Genomic DNA, 27,419 nt, shown 5'->3' on the forward strand with positions numbered 1-27,419 from the left:
CACAACTACTAAGCCTGCGCTCTGGAGCCTGCGAGCCACAACTACTGAGCCCACGTGCCACAACTACTGAAGCCCACATGCCTAGAGCCCATGCTCCGCAACAAGAGAAGCCACCGCAACGAGAAGCCCCTGCACCGCAACTAAGAGTAGCTCCCACTCCCCGCAACCAGAAAGCCCACGTGTAGCAACAAAGACCCAACGCAGCCAAAAATAAATAAATAAATAAATTTATTTATTTTAAATAAAAAATTAAAATGATGGCAGAACTTTGTCAACTTTGTTACACAGTATTTACATTTACATTGTATTAGGTATTATATGTAATCTACATGATGATTTAAAGTATATGGGAGGACGTGTGCAGATTATATGCAAATACTAAGCCATTTTATATGAGGGACTTGAGCATCATTGGAGGTCCTGGAACCAATCCCCCGCAGATACCAAGGAAGGACCATAAATGTATTCACAGTATACAACGGGTATTTTCTTATTGAGGATGTAAAATACAAAACACCTTCTTGTATTATAAAAGGACACTTTACAAATATTTCACTCTTAGATTTTTAAGTAAATAGGATTTTCAGATAGTTTTAAGATTAATAATGTATTAACATTTATCTACCGAAAGTAATTTTTCAAGTAGTTTTTGTGATATGTTAGAATAGTATATTAGCAGCCTTAACAAAAAGGAAGTCTAAAACACCTTAGAAATAATATGGAAAGTAACTCATCTTACAAAATGATAAACAATTTACTTTATAAAACTGCAAAGTAGGCTTTAGTTCTGAGTAACAATTTAATATAATATACCATGCAAAACAACTAAATTACCTTGGTTGTTTGGCCTGAGGCAACCCAACACTGGAGCCTACCTGGGCTCTTTGGTGGGGCTAATGGCAGATTCTGGGATGGCTCACATCAACGAGTACCTCCCAGAACTTCTGCTGCCAGTGTCCTAGTCCCCACGGTGAGCCACAGCCACCCCCCACCTCTGCAAGAGACCCTCCAACACTAGCAGGCGTGTGGATGAAACGCTCTTGGTGCTGCAACCAGGAGTCAGTGCTGTGCCTCTGACGTGGGAGAGCCTACTACAGGACACTGGTCCACAAGAGACCTCTCAGCGCCACGTAATATCAAACGGTGAAAATCTCCCAGAGATCTCCATCTCAACACCAACACCCAGCTTCACTCAACGACCAGGAAGCTACAGTGCTGGACACCCTATGCCAAACAACTAGCAAGACAGGAACACAACCCCACCCATTAGCAGAGAGGCTGCCTAAAATCATAAGGCCACAGACACCCCAAAACACACCACCAGATGTGGACCTGCCCAACAGAAAGACAAGATCCAGCCTCATCCACCAGAACACAGGCACTAGTCCCCTCCACCAGGAAGCTTACACAACCCACTGAACCAACCTTAGCGACTGGGGTCAGACACCAAAAACAACGGGAACTATGAACCTGCAGCCTGCAAAAAGGAGACCCCAAACACAGTAAGATAAGCAAAATGAGAAGACAGAAAAACACACAGCAGATGAAGGAGCAAGATAAAAACCCACCAGACCTAACAAATGAAGAGGAAATAGGCAGTCTACCTGAAAAAGAATTCAGAATAATGATAGTAAAGATGATCCAAAATCTTGGAAATAGAATAGAGAAAATGCAAGAAACATTTAACAAGGACCTAGAAGTACTAAAGAGGAAACAAGCAACGATAAACACTACAATAAATAAAATTAAAAATATTCTAAAAGGGATCAATAGCAGAATAACTGAGGCAGAAGAACGGATAAGTGACCTGGAAGATAAAATAGTGGAAATAACTACTGCAGAGCAGAATAAAGAAAAAAGAATGAAAAGAACTGAGGACAGTCTCAGAGACCTCTGGGACAACATTAAACGCACCAATATTTGAATTATAGGTGTCCCAGAAGAAGAAGAGAAAAAAAAGGGACTGAGAAAATATTTGAAGAGATTATAGTTGAAAACTTCCCTAATATGGGAAAGGAAATAGTTAATCAAGTCCAGGAAGCACAGAGAGTCCCATACAAGATAAATCCAAGGAGAAACACACCAAGACACATATTAGTCACTCAAAAATTAAATACAAAGAAAACATATTATAAGCAGCAAGGGAAAAATACCACACAAGGGAATCCCCATAAGGTTAACAGCTGATCTTTCAGCAGAAATTCTGCAAGCCAGAAGGGACTGGCAGGACATATTTAAAATGATGAAGGAGAAAAACCTACAACCAAGATTACTCTACCCAGCAAGGATCTCATTCAGATTTGATGGATAAATTAAAACCTTTACAGACAAGCAAAAGCTGAGAGAGTTCAGCACCACCAAACCAGCTTTACAACAAATGTTAAAGGAACTTCTCTAGGCAAGAAACACAAAAGAAGGAAAAGACCTACAATAACAAACCCAAAACAATTAAGAAAATGGGAACAGGAACATACATATCGATAATTATCTTAAATGTAAATGGATTAAATGCTCCCAGCAAAAGACATACACTGGGTGAACGGATACAAAAACAAGACCCATATATATGCTGTCTACAAGAGACCCACTTCAGACCTAGGGACACATACAGACTGAAAGTGAGGGGACGGAAAAAGATATTCCATGCAAATGGAAATCAAAAGAAAGCTGGAGTAGCAATTCTCATATTAGACAAAATAGACTTTAAAATAAAGACTATTACAAGAGACAAAGAAGGACACTACATAATGATTAAGGGATCAATCCAAGAAGAAGATATAACAATTGTAAATATTTACGCAACCAACATAGGAGCACCTCAATACATAAGGCAAATACTAAGAGCCATAACAGGGGAAATCGACAGTAACACAATCATAGTAGGGGACATTAACACCCCACTTTCACCAATGGACAGATCATCCAAAATGAAAATAAATAAGGAAACACAAGCTTTAAATGATACATTAAACAAGATGCACTTAATTGATATTTATAGGACATTCCATCCAAAAACAACAGAATCACATTTTTCTCAAGTGCTCATGGAACATTCTCCAGGATAGATCATACCTTGGGTCACAAATCAAGCCTTGGAAAATTTAAGAAAATTGAAATTGTATCAAGTATCTTTTCCGACCACAACACTATGAGACTAGATATCAATTACAGGAAAAGATCTGTAAAAAATACAAACACATGGAGGCTAAACAATGCACTACTTAATAACGAAGTGATCACTGAAGAAATCAAAGAGGAAATCAAAAAATACCTAGAAACAAATGACAATTGAGACACAACGACCCAAAACCTATGGGATGCAGCAAAAGAATTCAAAGAGGGAAGTTTATAGCAATACAATCCTACCTTAAGAAACAGGAAACATCTCGAATAAACAACCTAACCTTGCACCTAAAGCAATTAGAGAAAGAAGAACCAAAAAACCCCAAAGTTAGCAGAAGGAAAGAAATCATAAAGATCAGATCAGAAATAAATGAAAAATAAATGAAGGAAACGATAGCAAAGATCAATAAAACTAAAAGCTGGTTCTTTGAGAAGATAAACAAAATTGATAAACCATTAGCCAGACTCATCAAGAAAAAAAGGGAGAAGACTCAAATCAATACAATTAGAAATGAAAAAGGAGAAGTAACAACTGACACTGCAGAAATACAAAAGATCATGAGAGATTACTACAAGCAACTCTATGCCAACAAAATGGACAATCTGGAAGAAATGGACAAATTCTTAGAAAAGCACAACCTGCCAAGACTGAATCAGGAAGAAACAGAAAATATGAACAGACCAATCACAAGCACTGAAATTGAAACTGTGATTAAAAATCTTCCAACAAACAAAAGCCCAGGACCAGATGGTTTCACAGGCGAATTCTATCAAACATTTAGAGAAGAGCTAACACCTATCCTTCTCAAACTCTTCCAAAATATAGCAGAGGGAGGAACACTCCCAAACTCATTCTACGAGGCCACCATCACCCTGATACCAAAACCAGACAAAGATGTCACAAAGAAAGAAAACTACAGGCCAATATCACTGATGAACATAGATGCAAAAATGCTCAACAAAATACTAGCAAAGAGAATCCAACAGCACATTAAAAGGATCATACACCATGATCAAGTGGGGTTTATTCCAGGAACGCAAGGATTCTTCAATATACGCAAATCAATCAACGTGATAAACCATATTAACAAAGTGAGGGAGAAAAACCAAATGATCATCTCAATAGATGCAGAGAAAGCTTTCGACAAAATTCAACACCGATTTATGATAAAAACTCTGCAGAAAGTAGGCATAGAGGGAACTTTCCTCAACATAATAAAGGCCATATATGACAAACCCACAGCCAACATCATCCTCAATGGTGAAAAACTGAAACCACTTCCACTAAGATCAGGAACAAGACAAGGTTGCCCACTCCCAGCACTCTTCTTTTTTTTTTTTTTTTTTTTTTTTGCGGTACGCAGGCCTCTCACTGTTGCGGCCTCTCCCATTGCAGAGCACAGGCTCCAGACGCGCAGGCTCAGCAGCCATGGCTCACGGGCCCAGCTGCTCATCGCCACGTGGGATCTTCCCAGACTGGGACACGAAACTGTGTCCCCTGCATCGGCAGGCGGACTCTCAACCACTGCGCCACCAGGGAAGCCACTCTTATTCAACATAGTTTTGGAAGTTTTAGCCACAGCAATCAGAGAAGAAAAGGAAAAAAAAGGAATCCAAATCGGAAAAGAAGAAGTAAAGCTGTCACTGTTTGCAGATGACACGATAGTATACATAGAGAATCCTAAAGATGCTACCAGAAAACTACTAGAGCTCATCAATGAATTTGGTAAAGTAGCAGGATACAAAATTAATCCACAGAAATATCTGGCATTCCTATACACTAATGTGAAAAATCTGAAAGTGAAATTAAGAAAACACTCCCATTTACCATTGCAACAAAAAGAATAAAATATCTAGCAATAAACCTACCTAAGGAGACAAAAGACCTGTATGCAGAAAATTATAAGACACTGATGAAAGAAATTAAAGGCGATACAAATAGATGGAGAGATACACCATGTTCTTGGATTGGAAGAATCAACATTGTGAAAATGACTCTACTACCCAAAGCAATCTACAGATTCAATGCAATCCCTATCAAACTACCACTCGCATTTTTCACAGAACTAGAACAAAAAGTTTCACAATTTGTATGGAAACATAGAAGACCCCGAACAGCCAAAGCAATCTTGAGAATGAAAAACGGAGCTGGAGGAATCAGGCTCCCTGACTTCAGACTATACTACAAAGCTACAGTAATCAAGACAGTATGGTACTGGCACATAAACAGAAATATAGATCAATGGAACATGACAGAAAGGCCAGAGATAAACCCACGCACATATGGTCACCTTATCTTTGATAAAGGAGGCAGGAATGTACAGTGGAGAAAGGACAGCCTCTTCAATAAGTGATTAAGATCACTTATAAGAGATTAGATCACTCCCTAACACCATACACAAAAATAAGCTCAAAATGGATCAAAGACCTAAATGTAAGGCCAGAAACTATAAAACTCTTAGAGGAAAACATAGGCAGAACACTCTATGACATAAATCATAGCAAGATCCTTTTTGACCCACCTCCTAGAGAAATGGAAATTAAAAACAAAAATAAACAAATGGGACCTAATGAAATTTCAAAGCTTTTGCACAGCAAAGGAAACCATAAACAAGACCATAAGACAACCCTCAGAATGGGAGACAATATTTGCAAATGAAGCAACTGACAAAGGATTAATCTCCAAAATTTACAAGCAGCTCATGCAGCTCAATAACAAAAAAACAAACAACCCAATCCAAAAATGGGCAGAAGACCTAAATAGACATTTCTCCAAAGAAGATATACAGAGTGCCAACAAACACATGAAAGAATGCTCAACATCATTAATCATTAGAGAAATGCAAATCAAAACTACAATGAGATTATCATCTCACACCGGTCAGAATGGCCATCATCAAAAAATCTAGAAACAATAAATGCTGGAGAGGGTGTGGAGAAAAGGGAACACTCTTGCACTGCTGGTGGGAATGTGAATTGGTACAGCCACTATGGAGAACAGTATGGAGGTTCCTTAGAAAACTACAAATAGAACTACCATATGACCCAGCCATCCCACTACTGGGCATATACCCTGAGAAAACCATAATTCAAAAAGAGTCATGTACCAAAATGTTCATTGCAGCTCTATTTACAATAGCCAGGAGATGGAAGCAACCTAAGTGTCCATCATCGGATGAATGGATAAAGAAGATGTTGCACATATATACAATAGAATATTACTCAGCCATAAAAAGAAACGAAATTGAGTTATTCGTAGTGAGGTGGATGGACCTAGAGTCTGTCATACAGAGTGAAGTAAGTCAGAAAGAGAAAGACAAATACCGTATACTAACACATATATATGGAATCTAAGGAAAAAAAAAATGTCATGAAGAACCTAGGGGTAAGATGGGAATAAAGACACAGACCTACTAGAGAATGGACTTGAAGATATGGGGAGGGGGAAGGGTAAGCTGTGACAAAGTGAGAGAGTGGCATGGACATATATACACTACCAAACGTAAAACAGATAGCTAGTGGGAAGTAGCCGCATAGCACAGGGAGATCAGCTCGGTGCTTTGTGACCACCTAGAGGGGTGGGATAGGGAGGGTGGGAGGGACGGAGACGCAAGAGGGAAGAGATATGGGAACATATGTATATGTATAACTGATTCACTTTGTTATAAAGCAGAAACTAACACACCATTGTAAAGCAATTATACTCAAATAAAGATGTTAAAAATAAGTAAGTAAAATAAAGTAGAATCTCAGCCTTAAAAAAAAAAACAAAAAACTAAATTACAAATAAAAATAAGCACAGAAATATTAGTATCGCAAATGTCCAATTCACTTTATTACCTATCCAAGAAATAAAGTAAATCTTTCCAAGTATGGTTTAAGACAGGCCCCTGTTAGACACAATCTAAGGATATCTATTACAAAAGAACCTGAAGGGACTTCCCTGGTGGGGCAGTGGTTAAGAATCCCCCTGCCAATGCAGGGGACTCAGGTTCGAGACCTAGTCCGGGAAGATCCCACATGCCACGGAGCAACTAAGCTCGTGCACCACAACTACTGAGCCTGTGCTCTAGGGTCTGTGAGCCACAACTACTTAGCCCATGCGCTGCAACTACTGAAGGCTGCGCACCTAGAGCCCGTGCTCCACAACAAGAGAAGCCAACGCGATGAGAAGCCTACGCACCACAATGAAGAGTAGCCTCTGCTCACTGCAACTAGAGAAAGCCCATGCACAGCAACGAAGACCCAACACAGCCAAAAATTAAATAAGTAAATTTATTATTAAAAAAGAAAAGAGGGCTTCCCTGGTGGCGCAGTGGTTGAGAGTCCGCCTGCCAATGCAGGGGACACGGGTCCACGCCCCGGTACGGGAAGATCCCACATGCTGCGGAGCGGCTAGGCCAGTGAGCCGTGGCCGCTGAGCCTGCGTGTCCAGAGCCTGTGCCCCACAACGGGAGAGGCCACAACAGTGAGAGGCCCGCATACCGCAAAAAAGAAAAGAACCTGAAGAAATTTATTGTATCATATGAATTAATTATTATTCTCTAAATGCAAAGCCTTTTCCATTCAGAGAAGCATTTCAAGTGGATTTTCAATGTTCTCATTAGGTCTTAATACTACTTCTTCATTTAAAAAATTTTAAAGACTTTTCAAAACATCCATTTTAAATATTACACATCTGAGAAGACTAAAGATATAAGTGATTATTGTCTACTAAAAAAAATCACAATGTTTGTTTTTAAGGATATCTTACCTTCTGGTGTTGGTTTGTCTTGAGGAAGATCTGGCATATTTTCATCCAAAAGGTCTGCTAAGGATTGAGAATTTGCCAGCAGCTTCTGATAAGACATAGCAAATTCCTCATACTGTTTATGCCTATCTTCGCTCAGCTCCCCTTTAGAATGTAGAATACGCCTATAAACAAATGATGAAATAATCTGATAATCTTATCAAAATAGATGGGATCATGTATTATTACATTGGGAATGTTCCATAAAATTTGACTTTATCACACAAGCTTATTAACACAATCTTCTTTAACAACTTATTTTTAATACTTAACTTTCATGACGTATCTGAAATTAAAACTTGTACAGCAAATTCACCTAAACAATTAAAGTTTTTTAAACAATTAAATCTTCACATTGGTTCTTCAGAAAACATGAAGTGTGATTAACAATTATGCTTGCAGAAGTATAAAATTCAACAGTATACCACTAATTTTTAGTATTTTGTTACAGCCATATTCCCATCAGACATACAAGTTGGTTTTCAAAAACAGCATGTTATAGAAAGAATCAGTATCTTTAAACTTTCACAATGATTTGATTCGAGATTATCTTGAAAAAGCCTACATCTTCCTTGTAGTCAATTCTTAAGCTACTGTGCAAGCACTCGTTATTTATCCATTTAACAAATATTAACTGAGCAAACCCACTTAATCAAGGCCAGGCCGCCCTGAGGAGCAGAGGACACAAGTACTCCTACACTCTGCAAACAGTTCACTAATAAGCCACCCATAATTAGAAATGTAAAACTAACGAAAATTTTCAAATTGTATAAAGTAAAAATTTTACTGTAGTAGTTTAGATGGTTGAAATGTCTATAGCTGGACCCAATTTTTCTACAACTAAATATTTATGTAGTAGTGTAACATCTGAAATTTATAAACCTTAATACAAATACAATATGGATTTCAAAAATCAATTATAAATTGTAAATTAAGTCATTTTCAAAAGTAATATTTAAAAGTATTTTTTATTCCTTGTTTTGAGTTTCCTTATGAACAGTGAAGAAAATGAGAGAGTTCTGTGTGTGTTATCTCCTTAAAGTTATAGAAAATGAAGTAGAAAATCCATCCCTACACTTATTTATCCCTGCTTATTTGAAACAATTTCCAAAGTTTCCCATCTTATCCCATTCTTATCCACAGAAACTTTTGTTTAAATGCTACAATATTCCAAATATCAACATTTTCTATTTTTAGGAATAGTAGTTCCCATTTACAAGCACAAGATAGATCAATACAAAGATCAATTATTATTCATTAAATCTAATTCTTTTTTTCCCCAAATCTGGCCTATTAGGATCGAAAGTGAGAATTTTTCACTCATTTTCTTGTGATTTAAATACACATCAGACAATATCGTTCTACAAATAGATAAGTAAAATGCCAAGATAGTTTAACCATAATAATCCAGGCTAAAAAGTATTCCTCTAACAACACTGTCATTAAGGAAGTTTCTTTCTCTCTTCAAACATATATTTCAGACTAACTTTACAGGCAAAAACAAAGTTTCTTTCAGTAAGTTTTATGAATGAATTTTTTTAAAGCAAAAACCCAGGCATTTAAAAATATTCAAGCCATGAAAGAAATGACTGACAATACTTTAAATGAGCTTGTTAGAACTTTTAATTAGAAGTCATGTCATTTTTGAAGTTAAAAAAGCCATCAAAATTAAATAATTTGAATAAATAATACTCAAAGGCAGGCTACTCTAAAATGTTCTACAATTATTAGGAAAAATGTTAATTAATAAAAACTTTAGTTTATTCAGAAACAAATTATGTTAAAAGGGATAATAGTTCCAAGGGATTTCAAAACCTCTAATGACAACTAAGATGCAAAATTATTTCAGCTTGAAACGAAATTGGAAAATATCTCAAAATACCATGAACCTGGAACTTTATTTCTCTAACAAGTTGACATTCTGGTCATCTGAAGAACATACACCCAGCTTAGGTTATACAATATTCACTAAGGATTTATGACATACAAGCTGTAGCAAGGTGGTGACTATTTTATCAGAACAGAAAATGAATTCTTTTTTCCAGTATCAACTTCACTTTCAAAGTTTTGCCTGGGACTTTGCATGGGTAAATTAAAAATGACTGAATTCTATGAGGGGTCCCTTTGTATGCATTCAGTTCCTTTCCATTTCTCCTGGAACCAGTTAAAACTTTGAAGCTTCAGAGATATTCCTCGTCCTCCCAAAACCTCAATTCCACAATTAAACTTTTAACAGTACTAATTTACCTAACTATGTAATTAATACGTGTTTAGGTTATTGTCTAATGAGAATAGTGGGGAGGGCGGTTAGATTTTGGTTGACTGGTTTTCTAATCGAATTTTATACTACGCACTCAGAAAGCAGTACAGGATACCAATGAAATGGCATTAGAAGAGTTCTGTTATACACAAAACTTATATAGTCATATGTATTTTTTCCTTGACCATTTATTTAATATACATTTCCTAAACATCTGACAAATCCTATAGCATGTAATAAGACTATAGACTTCAAGCAAAGAAAGAACTCATCACAGGTACCTGAAAATTCAAAATCCCTAGTCATTTAGAGGTTCTAATGAAATTTAAATGAAACAGTTTCTAGTTAATGTACTACATAAGTCAGTTTTTATAAGTTTATGAAGTCCATATGGAAGTTTTTCAGTTTGATTAAATTTTAGACCTGTATGAGGGAACTAAATATACACAGCACCTTTGACCAGAGTACCTTTTCTGTACATCAGTATAAATCTCACCAAAATTTCTTATGTAAATTCCATGGGAATATATCACTAATCAAGCTAAAGATATGATTCATAACATATCACTTTAATTACAATCTCTTCAGAAACACATCTATTACACAAAGCTGCTTTGAAGCCATTATTCTGAGACTGTCATAAACCAGAGGTCAGCAAACTTTTACTGCAAAGCGCCAGATAATAATTATTTTAAGCTTTGCAGACCATATGGTCTTTGTTGCGACTACTCAACTCTGCTGATATAGCACAAAAGCAGCCACAGACAATATGTAAACAAACGAGTGTGACTATGTTCCAATAAAACTTTATTTATGGACACTGAAGTCTGAACATCACATAGTTTTACTATTTCACAAAATGTTCTTCTTTTGATTTATTTGAACCATGTAAAAAAGTAAAGACCATTCTTAGCTCACCGGCTGTACAAAAACGAGTGGTGGGCCTAATCTGGCCTGCAGGCCATAGTTTGCCAGTCCCTGTCATAACTGGAGATAACTAAGTATCACTGTTAAATATATTATAAACAAGTTCATTCTCTCTCCTGGTATCACAGAACAATAGGGAGGAAATAGTACCATAAAGATATGAAAAGTAAGCAATGAAAACAAAACTAATTCCAAGTCTTATTCACTGTAATAAAAAAAATAAGAAAGTAGACCTCCTTCACCCAAAATATGAGATATCACTATCTGGGAGGACCCCCTAAGGTATATCAATCCTTGATTTCTGGAGTGTTTTTTATATTATATTTAATATTAATTTAACTTAATATTGTAAAACTGACAGAAAATTTCAAATAGTCCATTCCGGAATCTAGCATTATATCTCATAAATAAGAAAAGCCACAGATGCCTCAAAAAATTCTAGTATTGAGACATTCGGTTTTCTTTTTTTCCATTTTTTTCATTTTTATTGTTACTGCCTGACTTTCTTGCTATTTCTTTTATTTTGTACAGTGTTTATTCTGTTGTTTTGTATTGTTTTTAAAAACGAATTTTTAAAATAACCCATGAAAGTTTAAGAAGTTTAACATACAAATTTTCAAAATCATAAAAAGGCACAAAGAGAAATTCTCATTCAAAAACCTTTCTGAAGGATTGAGCAGGCAATATACTATTAATGGTGAACTAACATTTATTGAATACTTACAATGTGCCAGATACTGTTTTTAAATGCTTTTACACATATGAGTTCACTGCATTGCTCACATGTACCTCAGAGGTAGAGTACTATTGTTATCCCATTTTACAGAAGAGAAAACCAAAGCACAGAGATGTGAGGTAACTTGCCCAAAGTTACAGAATGAGTAAATGACATCTAAAACTTGAACCCAAGCAGTCTGGCTCCAAAGTCCATTCTCATAACTACTGGATTATACTGCCTCTCAAATAAAATTTAAATTATCCACTTGGTACCTTATTTTGAATTAGGATGTCTCTCAAATGCATATCAAAGGCAAGCCTTCCCACATTGAGGTTCTTGTTTTATATTCTCTTTTGGGTCCTTCTTTTGTTTGGATTTGACTTTGTTAAGTCCTGAGTACCTAATGAGTTTACTAGACACCTTAGGACTTCCCTGGTGGCGCAGTGGTTAAGAATCTGCCTGCCAATGCAAGGGACACAGGTTCAAGCCCTGGTCTGGGAAGATTCCACATGCCACAGAGCAACTAAGTCCATGTGCCACAACTACTGAGCCTGAGCTCTAGAGCCCACAAGCCACAACTACTGGGCCACGGGCCACAACTACTGAAGCCTGCGCACCTAGAGCTTGTGCTCCGCAACAAGAGAAGCCACCATAATGAGAGGCCCGCGCACCACAACCAAGAGTAGCCCCCGCTCACCGCAACTAAAGAAAGCCCGCGCACAGCAACAAAGACCCAACACAGCCAAAAACAGAAAAACAAAAAAAAACAAAAAAGAGTAGCCCCTGCTCGCCACGACTAGAGAAAGTCCACGCACAGCAACAAAGACCCAAATGCAGACAAAAATAAATAATTAATTTTAAAAATATATAACATTAAAAATAATAATAAAAAAATAAGTACTAAATGCAGATGAAAATGAGTACTATGGAAGATGTGAAAAATACAGAGTGAAAAGGTAGGGAAGAACCTGATTCTATCATTTGCTATCCAAGTCACATTGGGCAAGCTCTTTAATCCCTAAATCAGATCTATCACCTTCAAAATACAGGTATTTCTTTCAAGGGTACTGTGAGGATCAATTGAAATCATACATCTGATGCACTATATCAATGTAAAACAGTATTTTCATGAAAAAAAAAAATGCCAGAGCTCACTGCAGAAAAAGCAAGAACTTCAAGGCCAAGTATTATTTTGATCTTCTATTAGCCAAGTTAAAAAAGAAAAAAATCTTGAAAAGACCACAGAAAATCCATTTTAGCTTTGTTCTTATGCAGTCATGCAAAACAACACAGAACACATGGCCAAATCTTGAAAAAATAACCATGAAGCAGACCCATGAAAAACTACTAGGTTTCACTTTTCATCTCCTTTAGCGCTCTATCAAATTCTCATGAGAACTTAAATTTTCTTGCGGTTTCATTTTAGAATTTGGTTACAGATGTTGTACAATCTTATATGAAAAGAGACTAGAGCAATAGTTAAGCATAACTGTACCCAAAGATTTATTAACCAACTATGTCAAAGTCTTTGACTCAGAATTAGAAATTATCTGGAAGGAGGTAATAATTTTGAAGCATTTATAAAATTGTCAAAGCCTCTGTAAGTCTAAAGCACAGTGATATAACATTTTAATAGTGCTTAAACATTACTACACAATTTATTAAACAATCTCCCTGTAAAGGCAAGGTACAACTTATCTGGAAAGAATGTGAAAGGTAAAAGCAACACTATTTAAATTCAGGTTGATGTGTTTTCAAATTTCAACACTGTTAAAGTAATGCCTCATGAATTTGCAATAATAAAAGAAACCTCTGGCGAGGGCGGGTGATAAATTGGGAGACTGGGATTGACATATATACATTAATATGTACAAAATGGATAACTAATAAGAACCTGCTGTATAAAAAAGTAAAATAAAATGCAAAAAAAAAAAAAGAAACCTCCCTGGTTTTATTAACACGGGAAAAGCCTACATTCTACCTACATTTTTCTTCCTTACTAAACTTTAAATCATTTACTGCTGTTGGACTGAGCATGCAATCATGAAGGTCATAATTCACCAGTACTGAAAAGAGAAACATACCCCCACTCCCACCAATTAATAAGGAAAAAAAAAGAAATTAAGACACTTGAGAATTATTCAAGCAAGAATTCTGACTTAATATCTGAATTCATGATTTCACTATACTGCTAGAAATGAACTGTTACACAATTAACATCAAGTTACATCTAATAAAATTAAATCATTTATTTACCCGATTTTTATTAAATGCCAAAAAAATACTAGATTATGTTACCTTAATGAGAATAATATCTCAAAGTACAAAGCATTTCAAGTATAAAGAGCACTGAACATAAAAAAAAAAAACTTAGCAAGAAGTAAAGCTATTAATTCTAAATTGGCAAATATTACTAAATGATCTTTTAAATGTGTAAATATTAATTCCCCAGATCAATCACTTAACCAAATGCATTTTAAAAATAAGATTTGTACTTAAAGTATGAAAAGCTTATAAATTCAAATTTATTAGAATTCACCCAACGCTAGGGTCAATTGTATTGCTAGCTGACAACTGTAAATCCCTCAGGGGGCTAGAAACAGAAGTAGCTATCTAAAATCTATCAGCCGAGATAACAGCTGAGATTCGATAGGTCTTATTCAGTCACCGTCTTCATTCATTCATTACAGTGTTTTTAAGAAAACACCAGAGATTTTATTACTCTATTTTTTTAATTGGTTAAATCAATTTTTAAGTAAAGACTTTAATGAGTACAGACTAACACCTCACAACCCCTAAGCACAGTGCCATCTCCCAAGTTAATTATAATGACCAAGAGCATTTATAATCCATAGACTGAAAATATAGTCACTTTTTTAAAATCATCATTATGAATTATTGAATAAAGGCTTAAAGTATTTCAACTATGTACGAGCATTAAATACTCACTAGCTTGGCACTTAGATTTCTAGCATTATCATGCCTAAGAGAAACCTTACTGGGAAAAACGATTGCCTATGATTTATTCCTATGATACAGAAAAACTTCAAAACACCTACTGGACAATGATTGGGAGCGAGAAGCTTTTGGAAACTGGTCATTTTAACTGTAACGTACCCTCTTAGAAGTAAGGAGACTAACATTAGGCCAAGTAGGGACTCTGCACTAACCAATTCCTCATGTCTTCTTTGCTCAGTCAGGCATTTAAATCCTCACTACAGAGGCTGCTCAAGTTGAAGCTATCCTAAGGCATGAGTGACTTATTAAGCTATATGCCAATTATTTTCTACATTGTGATTAAGATTCTCACATTCCCCCAAATTACTGCATCTAATTGGACAGTCCCTGTGATAAAATAACTGGTACCATGCTAAGGTCAATTTACACTTAGTAAATAACCTCCTCTAATAACCAACCATAGTTAATAGTTCTGTATTAAAATGAGTAAGTTTCTAGGAAAAGGCCATAAAGCTGTGCTCTCAACACAAGATCCTGTTCAAAATTTTCTTGCGTGACTTTAATAAAATAAAAAAAAAGGTCTCGGCTTCCCTGGTGGCGCAGTGGTTGGGAGTCCGCCTGCCGATGCAGGGGACACGGGTTCGTGCCCCGGTCCGGGAAGATCCCACATGCCGCAGAGCGGCTGGGCCCGTGAGCCATGGCCGCTGAGCCTGCGCGTCCGGAGCCTGTGCTCCGTAACGGGAGGGACCACGACGGTGAGAGGCCCGCGTACCGCAAAAAAAAAAAAAAAAAAAAAAAAAGGTCTCCTTATCTAATCTAAATGTGACCAATGCATAAGTACAATTAATAATATACACATCATTGGGACTTCCCTGGAGATCCAGTGGTTAGAACTCAGTGCTTTCACTGCCGTGGCCTGGGTTCAATTCCTTGTTGGGGAACTAAGATCCCACAAGCTGCGCAGTGCAGCAAACACACACACACACACATCATCATCATCGATTATCATTAGGCTAACATAATATGCCAAAAGTATCTAAATAAAGTTTCAAAGAGGTAAGTCTGTATTAGGTATAAAAAAATTATTTCACTAGTTCGAGGTGAAGAACTGGCTGGGCAGCAGTTCCTCTGAGAAATTAGTCTTTAGGTGTAACAAAAAGTCAAGACTGACAAGGCAGCTATAAAAACTAATGGAATTGTAGGTCACAAGCAGATAAGAAGGCATCCAAAACAAACGTCCTAAGGATAGTGAAGTGTCTGGAAATCATGTAGCATACTAAGGGAACCAGAGGTATTTAGCCTGGAGAAGATGAAAGGGAAACATCTTGGCAGTCTGCAAATATTTGAGACATCCTGGTGTAAAAGAAGAGACATGTCACATGCCAGTGCTTCTCAAACTATCTGCCATAAAGGAATAATTTTCTTTCCAATCACAGCACAGCTATAAAACACAGTGACAATATCATGGCAATGGAGAATTGCTATCAAAATGTCTAAATGGTTAGTCTCAGTTTCTCAGCTTAATTCATTGTGAACAGGTAAACAGTTCATGGACCCCCACTTGGAGTAGCTTTATTCCATCTGTATCAGAAAAAAGAAGTAAATCAAAGGGAACCATTACATGGGGCGTTAAACATCAGCTTGAATTCCTAGCAAATAGGTATGTCCAACAGTGGAATGGCTCAGAGCACTGAGCTCGAGAAGTTTTCAGAAGGATAATTTATGTCAGATAATCTATAAAATGGATTCCATTTTGCATTGGAAGGATGACCAGATTAAATCATTACAGACTCTCTACCCTATAAGCTTCTGTGAGGCCAATCAAAAACACACACACAAAACCCTTAAAGTAGCCAATAAAAAGTAATCAAAACATACTTTCAAAATCAGCTGTGATATATTAGGTAGGACACACGAGAAATGGAAAAAGAGTAGAAAACTTGGGGAAAAAAAGAAAAAAAACAAAAAACTTTGGGGCTTCCCTGGTGGCGCTGTGGTTCAAATCCGCCTGCCAATGCAGGGGACAAAGGTTCGATCCCGGGTCCAAGAAGATCCCATATGCCGCGGTGCAACTAAGCCCATGCTCCACAACTACTGAACCTGCACTCTAGAGCCCGCGTGCCACAACTACTGAGCCCATGTGCCACAACTACTGAGCCCATGTGCCTAAAGCCTGTGCTCCACAACAAGAGAAGCCATGGCAATGAGAAGACCGCGCACCGCAACTAAGAGTAGCCCCCACTCGCCGCAACTAGAAAAAGCCGCAGCCAAAAATAAAATAAATAAATTTTAAAAAAGAAACGGGGCTTCCCTGGTGGCGCAGTGGTTGAGAGTCCGCCTGCCGATGCAAGGGACACGGATTCGTGCCCCCGTCCGGGAAGATCCCACATGCCGCGGAGCGGCTGGGCCCGTGAGCCATGGCCGCTGAGCCTGCGCATCCGGAGCCTGTGCTCCGCAACGGGGGAGGCCACAACAGTGAGAGGCCCAAGTACCGCAAAAAAAAAAGAGAAGTCACCACAATGAGAAGCCCGTGCACCGCAACAAAGAGTAGCCCCTGCTCGCCGCAATTAGAGAAAGCCCATGCGCAGCAACGAAGACCCAACACAGCCATAAATAAATTAATTAATTAATTATTTTAAAAAACCTGCCCTTGCTATTCAAAAGCAAAAAAACGAGGATGCTTTTTTTTAAGAAACATTAAGGAGCACCGCTGCCATCTTAAATTCTCACCTCTTAGTGATCTTCAGCCACCAAGGATTTTTCCATATAGTCTCTGCACCTATCTTACCCCTGACCTAACTGAACTACCGGCATACACTATTGCAGTCTTTTCTGGTTGAGTCAATCACCTTCTAGTGGTAACTACTTAAACCAGTCAGTCCTCTCCAACTACAGGCTTATAGGAATAAGTGTTCTCCCCGCGACACGCACTTTAAATAGTTATAGAGTATCCAACCAAAGGCTACTGCTGTTGCCTCCTTTCTGTACCCCTTCAGCCCTCCTCCAAATCCAACCCTCCATAAAGTTGACCTAATACCCACCAACTGCACCTACTTCTAGCTTGTTGATGCCTTCTAGGTACAGATGCTACACAGTAGTCTACAGTATCTTGTAACTGTCAAAGGTGGCCTAAATCAGGCACACACATTCCTTTAGAATTTTGAATGGATGTCCCCAGGAGAAAGACTCCCATAAATGCATAGTTGCACTTGAAGAATTTTTTCACAGCTACTTTGGTACACTATTTTCCAAATTTCTAATCTAAAGTATCACTGATAATGAATGACTTGTTTTCTTAAAAAGCGAGTATCAACAGTGACATCAATAAACTTAAAATACAAAACAATGAAAGCAAACCTGTTATAGAGAGGGAACAGCGAAACACACAGAAAAATAGCAGATAAGTTAAAGTGACAGAAAAAGAAAACTTATCCCTCAACATTACGGAGTTTTTTAAATCACAGGAAGAAAACAGATCCACAAAGTAAAAATCACCACATACTTGCCGGATTTCTTTCAAAATCAGAAACAAGAATCTATCGAAGACTCACATTTAAACATGAGTACTTAGATTGTTACACTGTGAAATTTTCCTGGAATGTTAAGAAATCACCTGCAATGAGCCCTTTTCCAAAAGTTCTTTCAGTGGCATGAAGACTTTAAAATTTTTTAAGTATGAGCTCCAAAATAAATTCTCATTTCTGAGAAACATTTGAAAATCACCTGTTTTGTCTCTCAGTATTCTGTAGCTCCCTGTGGTCCCTTTTCAGGTGTTTGGTCAAAGACGTAAAGTATTCTTTTAAAAGATTCTGGAAAGGTTGCTGTTTCTCTGGACTAATTATCTCACTAGGAGGAAAACTCAAATTAAACTTCTCTGCAGCACTCTTTACTTTCCTTGGTACAAGTCCAGCAATATCATCTCCACAATGTCGACAAAAACTAATCACCACAGAAACATGGGTATGGGATTCCCGATCAGCATTAATAATATTTTTTAGCTGTTCATAGATTACGGAAAGACCTTCCTTGTCAGTGAAAATCCCAACTATTGTCAATTCTGCAATGAAACGCAAATCAGTTCTTAACTTGGTAATGTTAGGTGTTTTCTCTTCTTTCCTTGCTTCAAAATGTTTTTTCCAAACCTGAAGAAGTGATGGGGCAAAGTCGGCGTAACGCTGGTGAAAGAGAGAGCATAAGTGCACAGCACAATTCACATCAGATATTTTTAGCTTTGCTTCCACAATAGAAGCTACAGCCTCTGCAATGTACTTGCTTAAATTTAGGCCATTAAAATCATGGGACAAGGAGTCTCTCTGTTGTTCCGTAATAGTTTTTAGTTTCTTGACAAAAGCGGTATTTTTCTTCAAACTTGAGTCTAGTCGGCTAAAGAAATTTTCCTCTGGTCGGTTGTCTGGAGCATTTTGGTTTCTGCTGCGAAGTTCCTTCCTTAACTGATGTCGTTCCCAAGCCTCCTGATGAAGCTGAAGGGATTCCTCTTTCTCTCTATATAAAAAAACAAACAAACACGTAAGTAAAATACCCTGTATATTTTGAAGCATCACTGATGAATCCTATAAGAGTGAAAGCCAATGAAAAGGTGATCAGAAAAGCAAGAGAATCCAAGAGGAACAAAAGATGCAAGAGGCCCTTTCACTACTAAAGACATCTGATTAATGACTTAAGATAATGAGAACCCATTCTACTGATAACACCAAAAGTGGCAGAGCGGAGGATTCTGAATAACTAGATTAAAAATCATTCTGCCAACTGGCAAGCTAAATGGATAAAACACTTTTATTTGTCAACTCTAACTCAATAAAGCTGAAAAAAAAATAAATGGATAAAACACATGATGCTTAACATGAAAAAACAAAGTAATACGTTTGAGAAAGATAACCTAAAACAACTAAAAGCATTGGGAAAACAGAAAAACACAAAGAATATTTTAATTAAAGAATAAACATTATAAAAGAATGCATTAAAATGTTTTGAAATGTTACGTACCATTTCTCCATACTTCAACATTAAACAAACCTTTATTAATAAAAGTACTTGCTAGGTTTAGGTCTTAAAATTCAAGTGTAATTAAGAAAGCTTGTATAGGAACCAGGACTATAGGATAAAAGCACTTTAATAAAAGGTTAACAGACTCAGTGTATCCTGAAAAGAATAATTAAAAACAAATCTACCTATGTTTCCACTAAAAAGATGGGACATGTTTAAACTGTAGAAGCAGTAAAATAACTTGGGCAGGAGTGGGAGAGTGGAGACAATCTGACTTTGAGGTTTCTGAGATACCAAAATATGTAGCTTTAAAATATAAATTTCTAATAAAATAGATTTTCATCTTTCTGAGATAACCATCCCTGAGCTACCCTATAATTCTATGATTTTTCCACTAACAGCCACAATATGTTAACAGAGAGTTGCATCTACCACTGGGAACAGGGACATGTGAGTATCTCTTGGAAGCCTCCCAGCCACACAGAAACGCAAGATTAGCAGTGAGAGTACACGTTAAGAAAGCATAACTCATTACGTGTATGCACTCAAGAACTCCATTACCATCTTTATTAGAAACACTTTGATATATAATTAATATATATACATACATACACACACACACACACACACACTTACTTCAGGTATTTATTTATATTTATAAATTTACAGGTGAAATAATGTGATGCTTTAAAATACTCTAAAGGAAAAAAATGTGAATTGTTGATGCTGCGTAGATGGGGAGGGGTGGTAGATCATTTCATTCTACTTTTTGCACCCTTGAATTTTTCCCAGTAAGAAGTTGGGGTTTTGGTTGCTGTTGTTTTTTTAAGCTCTTTGTATAGGAGGGGTGAGAGAACAAAACTTACAGTGAAATTAAATATCCTTGTGAATTGTTTTTTTAAAACTAAAATAGAAAATAAGCAAGAAACTCTCAAGAATCATGGTTCTGAATATTCCAAAACAGGTCACTACTACTGCTTTTCAGACCCAAGGCTCCAGTTCCTCATTAAAAACAGAGGTACAAAAGAGCTTTGGTAAGAAAGTAGGTAGCTGAGCTGTTCTAGAGATTCATGAAAATTCATGTTTGCAAACAGCTTTTTAAATTATATATATGAAGGGAGGAGCTCATGCACCATTCAACAACTGTCATTTCTGCTACATCCTGGTAGTCTTCCCATGAGGACTACCTCGTTTTTCACCAGTTCATTATATCACTTGCACAGATTTACATGGTTAAAAATAGATTTAGATAAAGATAAGAATGGGAGGCATTATGGAATTGTACGTAAGGACAAAAGTTTTAAAGTCAGCCCAGCATAGGTTCAAATCCCAGCTGTTCTACTACTTACTGTGACCTTAGGCAAGTCATTTAACCTCTTGAAGCTTCATTTTATTAATCCGTAAAACGAGGATCACAGAGCTTACTTCATTAGACTGCCTTGAAGACATGTACTGATACAATCGTAGTGCCTGGCATATAATAAGAACTCAACAAATAGCTGTCATTTAGAACTAAAAATTTTCGGGAATTCCCTGGCAACCCAGTGGTTAGGGCTTGGCACTGTCACTGCCAGGAGCCAGGCTGGATCCCTGGTCAGGGAACTAAGATCCTGCAAGCCGCATGGCACGGCCAAAAAGAAAAAAACAAACTAAAGATTTTCAACTTAGAAAGATGGCATAAGGTACCATGAAAAAAAGCTTTTTTGAAAAACAAAAACAGCCCAGATTGCCCCACACCTCAAAAAACACTTATTAAAGATCACTATTATTTAATTTAAAGAATGAAAGCACTGTAAGCATGCCGCTCGTCAGTAAAACTAACAGAACAAGTAAATTAAGATACTCCCAACTCTCAAGAAACTGCACCCTGGAAGTTTTATTTCAAATAATCACTGTTTTTCCAAAACATTCCAATCTTCCCATTCCTGCACATCAATAGTCAGAATAAACGTTCTTACTTCAACTGGGCAGCCTCTTCTTCCTGCTGACGTTTTGCCTGCTCTTCTTGCTTCTTTCTCTCTTCTTCATGTTTCTTTTTTTCTTCTTCCTCTTTTTTCTTTAATTCTTCCTCTGCCTTCACCTTTTCTTCTTCTTTTTTCTTGCGTTCCTTGTCTTCTTTTTTTCTCTTATCTTCTTCCAGTTTCTTCTTCTTATCTTCAGGGACCTTAATAACCTCCTTCTTGGCGGTAAGCTTGATCTCCTCTTTTGGTTTCTCCCTGCTGCTCACTGGCCGCCTTTCACTGCAGTCTTTTTCCTTGCTGTTTAGTAAAGATTCTTTTTCTTCCATACTTGCTGGCTTTTTACGCTCAGCTGGCATTATGTTACCCAGGACAATCTGTAAGAGTAAAAGAATGTCAGCATTGTAGACGCAGTGACGTTTTTTAGTGACGTGACACTATTTTGTTAAGCAGAACATATTAATGCAACTTGGCAATTGTGAGAGATTAAATAAAATGCATGCAAAACGAATACTATTTCAGTGATAAAATTCCATATTCTATGATTATTAGTTATGCCTATGTCTAAGTATTTTTTTTCTTTTTACTTTTTATTAAGGAAATACAAACAGAAGTGGAGAGCACAACATAAGGAACTCCATGTAACCATTCCCTAGATTCAACCACTGTCAACTTCAAAACAACATATTTAATAATAAATACTTCAGTATGTAACTGAGAACATTCTGAATCAGTTTTACACCCCCCATTTCACAGCCATTAAGAAATGCTGGTGACACTACTTCATACAATATTCAATACAAGTATCTAAGTGGGAGCATAAATGAGCTCTTGCCTCCTATGAAGACTCATAAATTTCACCTCATTGCTCTAACCTTATCGAACTTTCAAATACAAAAACTGTTAACTATCCCAAACTGGACTAGACCTTTCATCTCTTTATTAGTATTAGTCAAAATCAGTTTATAAATAAACATAATAATGATTATAAAAAAACTGTATATTCTCTTCTACATCGGCCAATACAAGGGCCACCAGCCCAGGGTTTCTCAGCCTCAGGACATCTTGGGCAAGACAATTCTCTGGATGGGAGGAGGGAGACGCTGTTCTGTGCACTGCACAAAGTTTAAACGCAGCATCCCTGCCTTCTATCCAGTAGATGCCAGTAGTATCTCCCCAGTTTTAAAAACCAAAAATTACTCTGGACATCACCAAATGTCCCCTGGGAGGAAAATCACCACCAGTTGAAAACCACTGCACTAGCCACATGTGGCTACTTACATTGTAAATTAATTAAAATTAAACAGAATTTGAAATTCAGTTCTCCAGTCACTATCCATATATCAAGTGCTCAACTCTACATGTGGCTAGTGGGTACGGACAGTGCAGATACAGAACATTTTTATCATCACAGAAGATTCTTTTGGAGAGCACTGGTCTATAGTACAGGTTCCATACAGTTAACTGTAAATAAACTCTGGAACAAAAAATGTATTCCCCAGCAAAATTCATGATTTTCTTTTCTAAAAATACATCTCTACTTAGAACTTAATGTCCTCATATAATTTCTTTTATGGACAGTACTTCATGTTTTAATTCCTAAATCATCTGAAAGTTGTACCCAAGATAATCAAAATACTTTCCATTTAAGAAGTATAGAATGACTTTACCTAGTTTTTTTTTTTACAAGCTAAAGACAAACACAGTACTCTTTAAGTATTTTCAAATATAGGTTTTAAATTACATCAATAAAAACTAGGTTAGCAAAGAAAACATTTGCAATAATATTTTATAGACACAAAGCATTTATTTCAGCCCTCTAATAAAATATTACCACAGAAAGACAATCTAAGCCAACAGAAGCACTTTCAGTAATTTTTGGAGGCACATGCCATAGTCTGTACCTTCTCTCAGCCACCTCTTCCTTTCCCTTTTTCTGTTTTTACTCTTATTCTCCTCCACTTCCATGTTCTATGCATTTTTTTGGACAATGACACCCAAAGGCTTTAGTTAACACCATTGGTAGAACTTGAACAAAAAAAGGCTGTTAATCCTGTTCAAACAATCATTAAAATATATAAGAGCATAACTACATATTTATGTGGTAAGATACTGTTAGTATTTATATTATCTGGGAAGTGTAGTTATCAATTTCTCATGCAGCTTCAATTAAATAACCACCTTTGCCGCAAAGCAAGCAAACTTTCAAAAGATTGAATACTAATAGCTACTACTCACTGGTACCAGAGTAAACATCTTACATACATTATCTCATTTGATACTAAAATCTTTATGAGGTGGGTATTACTTTCCCTATTTTATAAATGAGTAAATGGAGACCTGACCAGGTAACCTGACCAAGGCCGCCACAGCTAGTGACAGAACTGGAATCTGAACTCATACTCTTAACTCAAGTTATGAAGAACCTTTAGAATATGAAACTGTCAGCTGGAAAACTTGACAACAGATACTGACTACAACAAATCAGAATTACGTATCTCAGAGTAGAAAGAGTCCCTGATAATGGCTATGCAGTTTTCACATGATGTTTCAACTTCTGGCATATTCTCTGCTAAAATATATGGGGACAGGTAATTCCTAGGTAACAAGATAATCTTACTTAGGAATATTTGTAATTCTATGCAAAAAATAATAATAATGATTATACAGAATTTGTATTTTGTTGTGAAGCAGCAACAAGCAACATTTCAGCTGATACGAGGAAGTGTAGTTCTCAGGATACAAAAAAGAATGGCATCAAATTTTATAATTAATATCTCATCTATGAAGATGAAATTAGATATTAAGTTCTGTTAAAACATTAAGAAATTCACTCGGAATCTGACAAATTTATAAAGGATCATCATTTATTAGCACAAGAGTCTCCCAGACTTTTGTGACTCTCCACAGTACTCAATTATTCAATAGATTTTTAAGTGCCTTCTACATCAAACTGTAGTAGTCATTCATGAATAAAATTCTGCTCTAAAGCATGGCAAAACAGATTCTCAGTAAGACCCTTAAGTCTTGGGAGTGGTATCTCCTTTGAATCATTTCATCCCTGTATCACAAACATATACCCAAAGTAAACTTGGAACTAAATTTCAGTGAACAAAAAATACGATGGAAACCTAAAGGTTCATGTAAAGGCAGCAATGCAATATGTGAAAGTAATATGAGCTTTAAAGTCAGTCAGACTTTTAAGTTTGCGTCCCAACTCTGCAAACTGCTAGCTATGGCAACTGGGCAATGTAACTTCTCTGAGTCTACTCATCAATAAAATGGAACTATTGCTACCTCTCTGGAATTACAAACTTCTTAAATTTCTAAACCAGTAGCAGCATGAGGGAGGCATTCAACAAATGTTTATTCTCTTTCACAGAGAACACTGAAAAGTTCATCCTAAAATGAGAGATTTTTCAAGTTAGGAGTACTAGATTTTACCTCCTCCAATTCTCAATCTTTACGTTGAGTGACCTGCCTTAGATTACACAACTAGTTTAGTGGCTGGGTTGAAACTCTGTGTCCAGTGCTCTTTTCCACTATATGCCCTGACTCTAAGATTTAGAAAGACAAATAAAAGATACGAACAACATGATTCAGATCAGTATGCATTTGTACCACATCAAGTTTCAAAAACTTGTGTTAAATTGAACTGTGTTAAATTATATTTAATGAAACGCTCAAATTTCTTTAAATTATTTTAATAAACTCATGCTTTAATAAATACCTATTTTACCTAAAATGTTTCACAAATTTTTCAAATAAAAACTAAAACTTTTAAATAGATTCTATCTCAAAATAAGGTAAAAATTAGTGACCTTTTAATTGGATATGATTAGCTCTTACAAGCTATTTTACTGAGTATAATTACATTCACACAGTCCTTAAAAGGAAGCCATGCTTTAAAACCACCTTCCTAGCTCCCAAAATAGTGTCTTGGCCTTTGAGCTGTATATTTTGCTTGGTTTTCTAAATATACTCTGAACTTCCAGAAGAAAGTAAAAACTACTTTACTGGCAAAACAGGTATTAGCAATGGCGTGTACGGGGAGAGTGCAGAGAAAGGGGGGTGTTTCCCTTTCAAAGATATTCCTTCGCAAACTACCATATGGACGATGTATGAAATCACAAAGAGACTGCTCTGAAAATACTCCAAAGTAAAAGAATGCTGTTTTTTCTTTTCATTCTCGGTTATTCATTCAAAATGTTGTAAGGGCAGAACCGCACAGGGGCATTACCTCCCAGTCTTCGACTTTAAAGAACGTCCTCAGTATAAAGGACTCTTTCAAAGCTTTTACAAATTTCACCAGAGTTCAAAAACGATTTTCTCGAGGAGTTGTACAGTCCTCATGAACAACGCAACAACTCTGCTAAAGGAGCAAAGCGAGTAATAGTTTTCCTCAGGTCTGAGGCATCACTGCGTACAAGCCCCAAGGGAGCAACAGAACTGACGGTTCGGTCCAGAGTGTCCCCTCAAGCCTGAAAGCTGGCTCTGCTTGGCCAACCTGGAGACCAAATACCCCACGATCGTCCGGTTACTTCAACAGGGCCAACAAGAGAAGACCAGGAGGCCCGGCATGAAGGCAAAGTGAGGAATCACCAGCCCACGGGACTAAAAAACAAAGTACACCCACTAATGCCTGCCCCAATACACCCAAACCCCTTCCCCTACACCCTCGTCTCCCACAACCCCCTGCTCTTGCTCCACACGCCTCTGCCCGACACGCTTCCCCACCACAGCTCCCCTTCCCACGCGGGTCCACGGTCACCTTAGCGCACCATCCCTGCCCCAACCCGAACTTCGCACCCCACACTCCCTCACCGACGGAGCCCGACACGCTCCGGCCGGTCTCCCCGCTCCACATCCTCCCACACACGCACCCTCCCCACTTCCTCGCCCTCGCTTCCCTCCCGGCTCCCCGAGCGCTTTCCCCAACCTCCCCTCGCTCTCCTCCACACCCCCAAACGGCTGCAGCCCGTCACGGCGGGCTCCCCGCCTCCGGCCCCGAGGCCCGGCCCGGGCATGTGGGGCAGGCACCCCCTCAACCGCACCTCCTGCCTGCCCCGGGCCAGGGGCTTCCGCGTTGATGGGAGCCTCCGGAGGAGAGGGGTGTGAGGACGACGCCGGACCCGCGGTCCGGCTCCTGCTCGCCACCCCCGGAGCGCTGGGGTGCGGAGGCGCCTCTTGGGTCCCCCAGGGAGTACGAGTCCAGGCCGGTGCCCCCCAGCCCCGCTTCCTCCCGATCGTTGGAGCGGAGGGGAAGGAGGTTCCCCGGGACTCACCTCGAGCCTGTTGTCAACATTAGCCCCGGGTTTCCCAGCACCAACTCCAGCGCTCGGGCTCTCCCCTCCCCTCCCCCAACCTAGCTCGCAGCCGAGGGCCCGCCTTCCCTCAGCTCCCCCTCCTCCCTCCGCCCGCCGGCCCTCCCGCCCGCCACTCACCAGCGCGGCCGGGCTGCGAGTGGGGGCGGGGCGGAGGGAGGTGGAAAGGAAGCAGCTTTCCGTGCGATTGCCAGATCGAAAACAGCCCGGTGCTTCCTTCCGCCGGCATCCCCACGCGCTTAGCTTAGCTCCGGGGTGGAGGATCGCGAGTAAATACTCAGAAAGGTGCCACACACATAGCGACTGCTTCAAATTGCCCTCTCAATGACAGGAGCGAATTTTTCAGACAGGCAGTCCT

The 27,419-nt window shown here is 38.1% G+C and overlaps 1 protein-coding gene across 3 annotated transcripts in view; it reads right to left on the bottom strand.

The window, feature by feature from the left end:
- The window catches only part of UPF2 (UPF2 regulator of nonsense mediated mRNA decay), a 213,189-nt gene extending 186,066 nt beyond the window's left edge, over positions 1–27,123 (bottom strand). For all 3 annotated transcript variants that reach the window (XM_060160181.1, XM_060160189.1, XM_060160197.1), the window contains exons 1-4: positions 27,023–27,123; positions 21,738–22,114; positions 18,499–19,278; positions 7,877–8,037 (exon numbers count right to left, since the gene is read on the bottom strand). In XM_060160181.1, coding sequence (XP_060016164.1) covers positions 7,877–8,037; positions 18,499–19,278; positions 21,738–22,096 — 1,300 coding nt within the window. In that variant the 5' untranslated portion in view covers positions 22,097–22,114; positions 27,023–27,123. The remainder of the gene's footprint in view (positions 1–7,876; positions 8,038–18,498; positions 19,279–21,737; positions 22,115–27,022) is intronic.
- Positions 27,124–27,419: the final 296 nt, after the last annotated feature.

This window comes from Lagenorhynchus albirostris, chromosome 1 (assembly GCF_949774975.1).
Source record: "Lagenorhynchus albirostris chromosome 1, mLagAlb1.1, whole genome shotgun sequence".
Lineage (NCBI taxonomy): Eukaryota > Metazoa > Chordata > Mammalia > Artiodactyla > Delphinidae > Lagenorhynchus > Lagenorhynchus albirostris.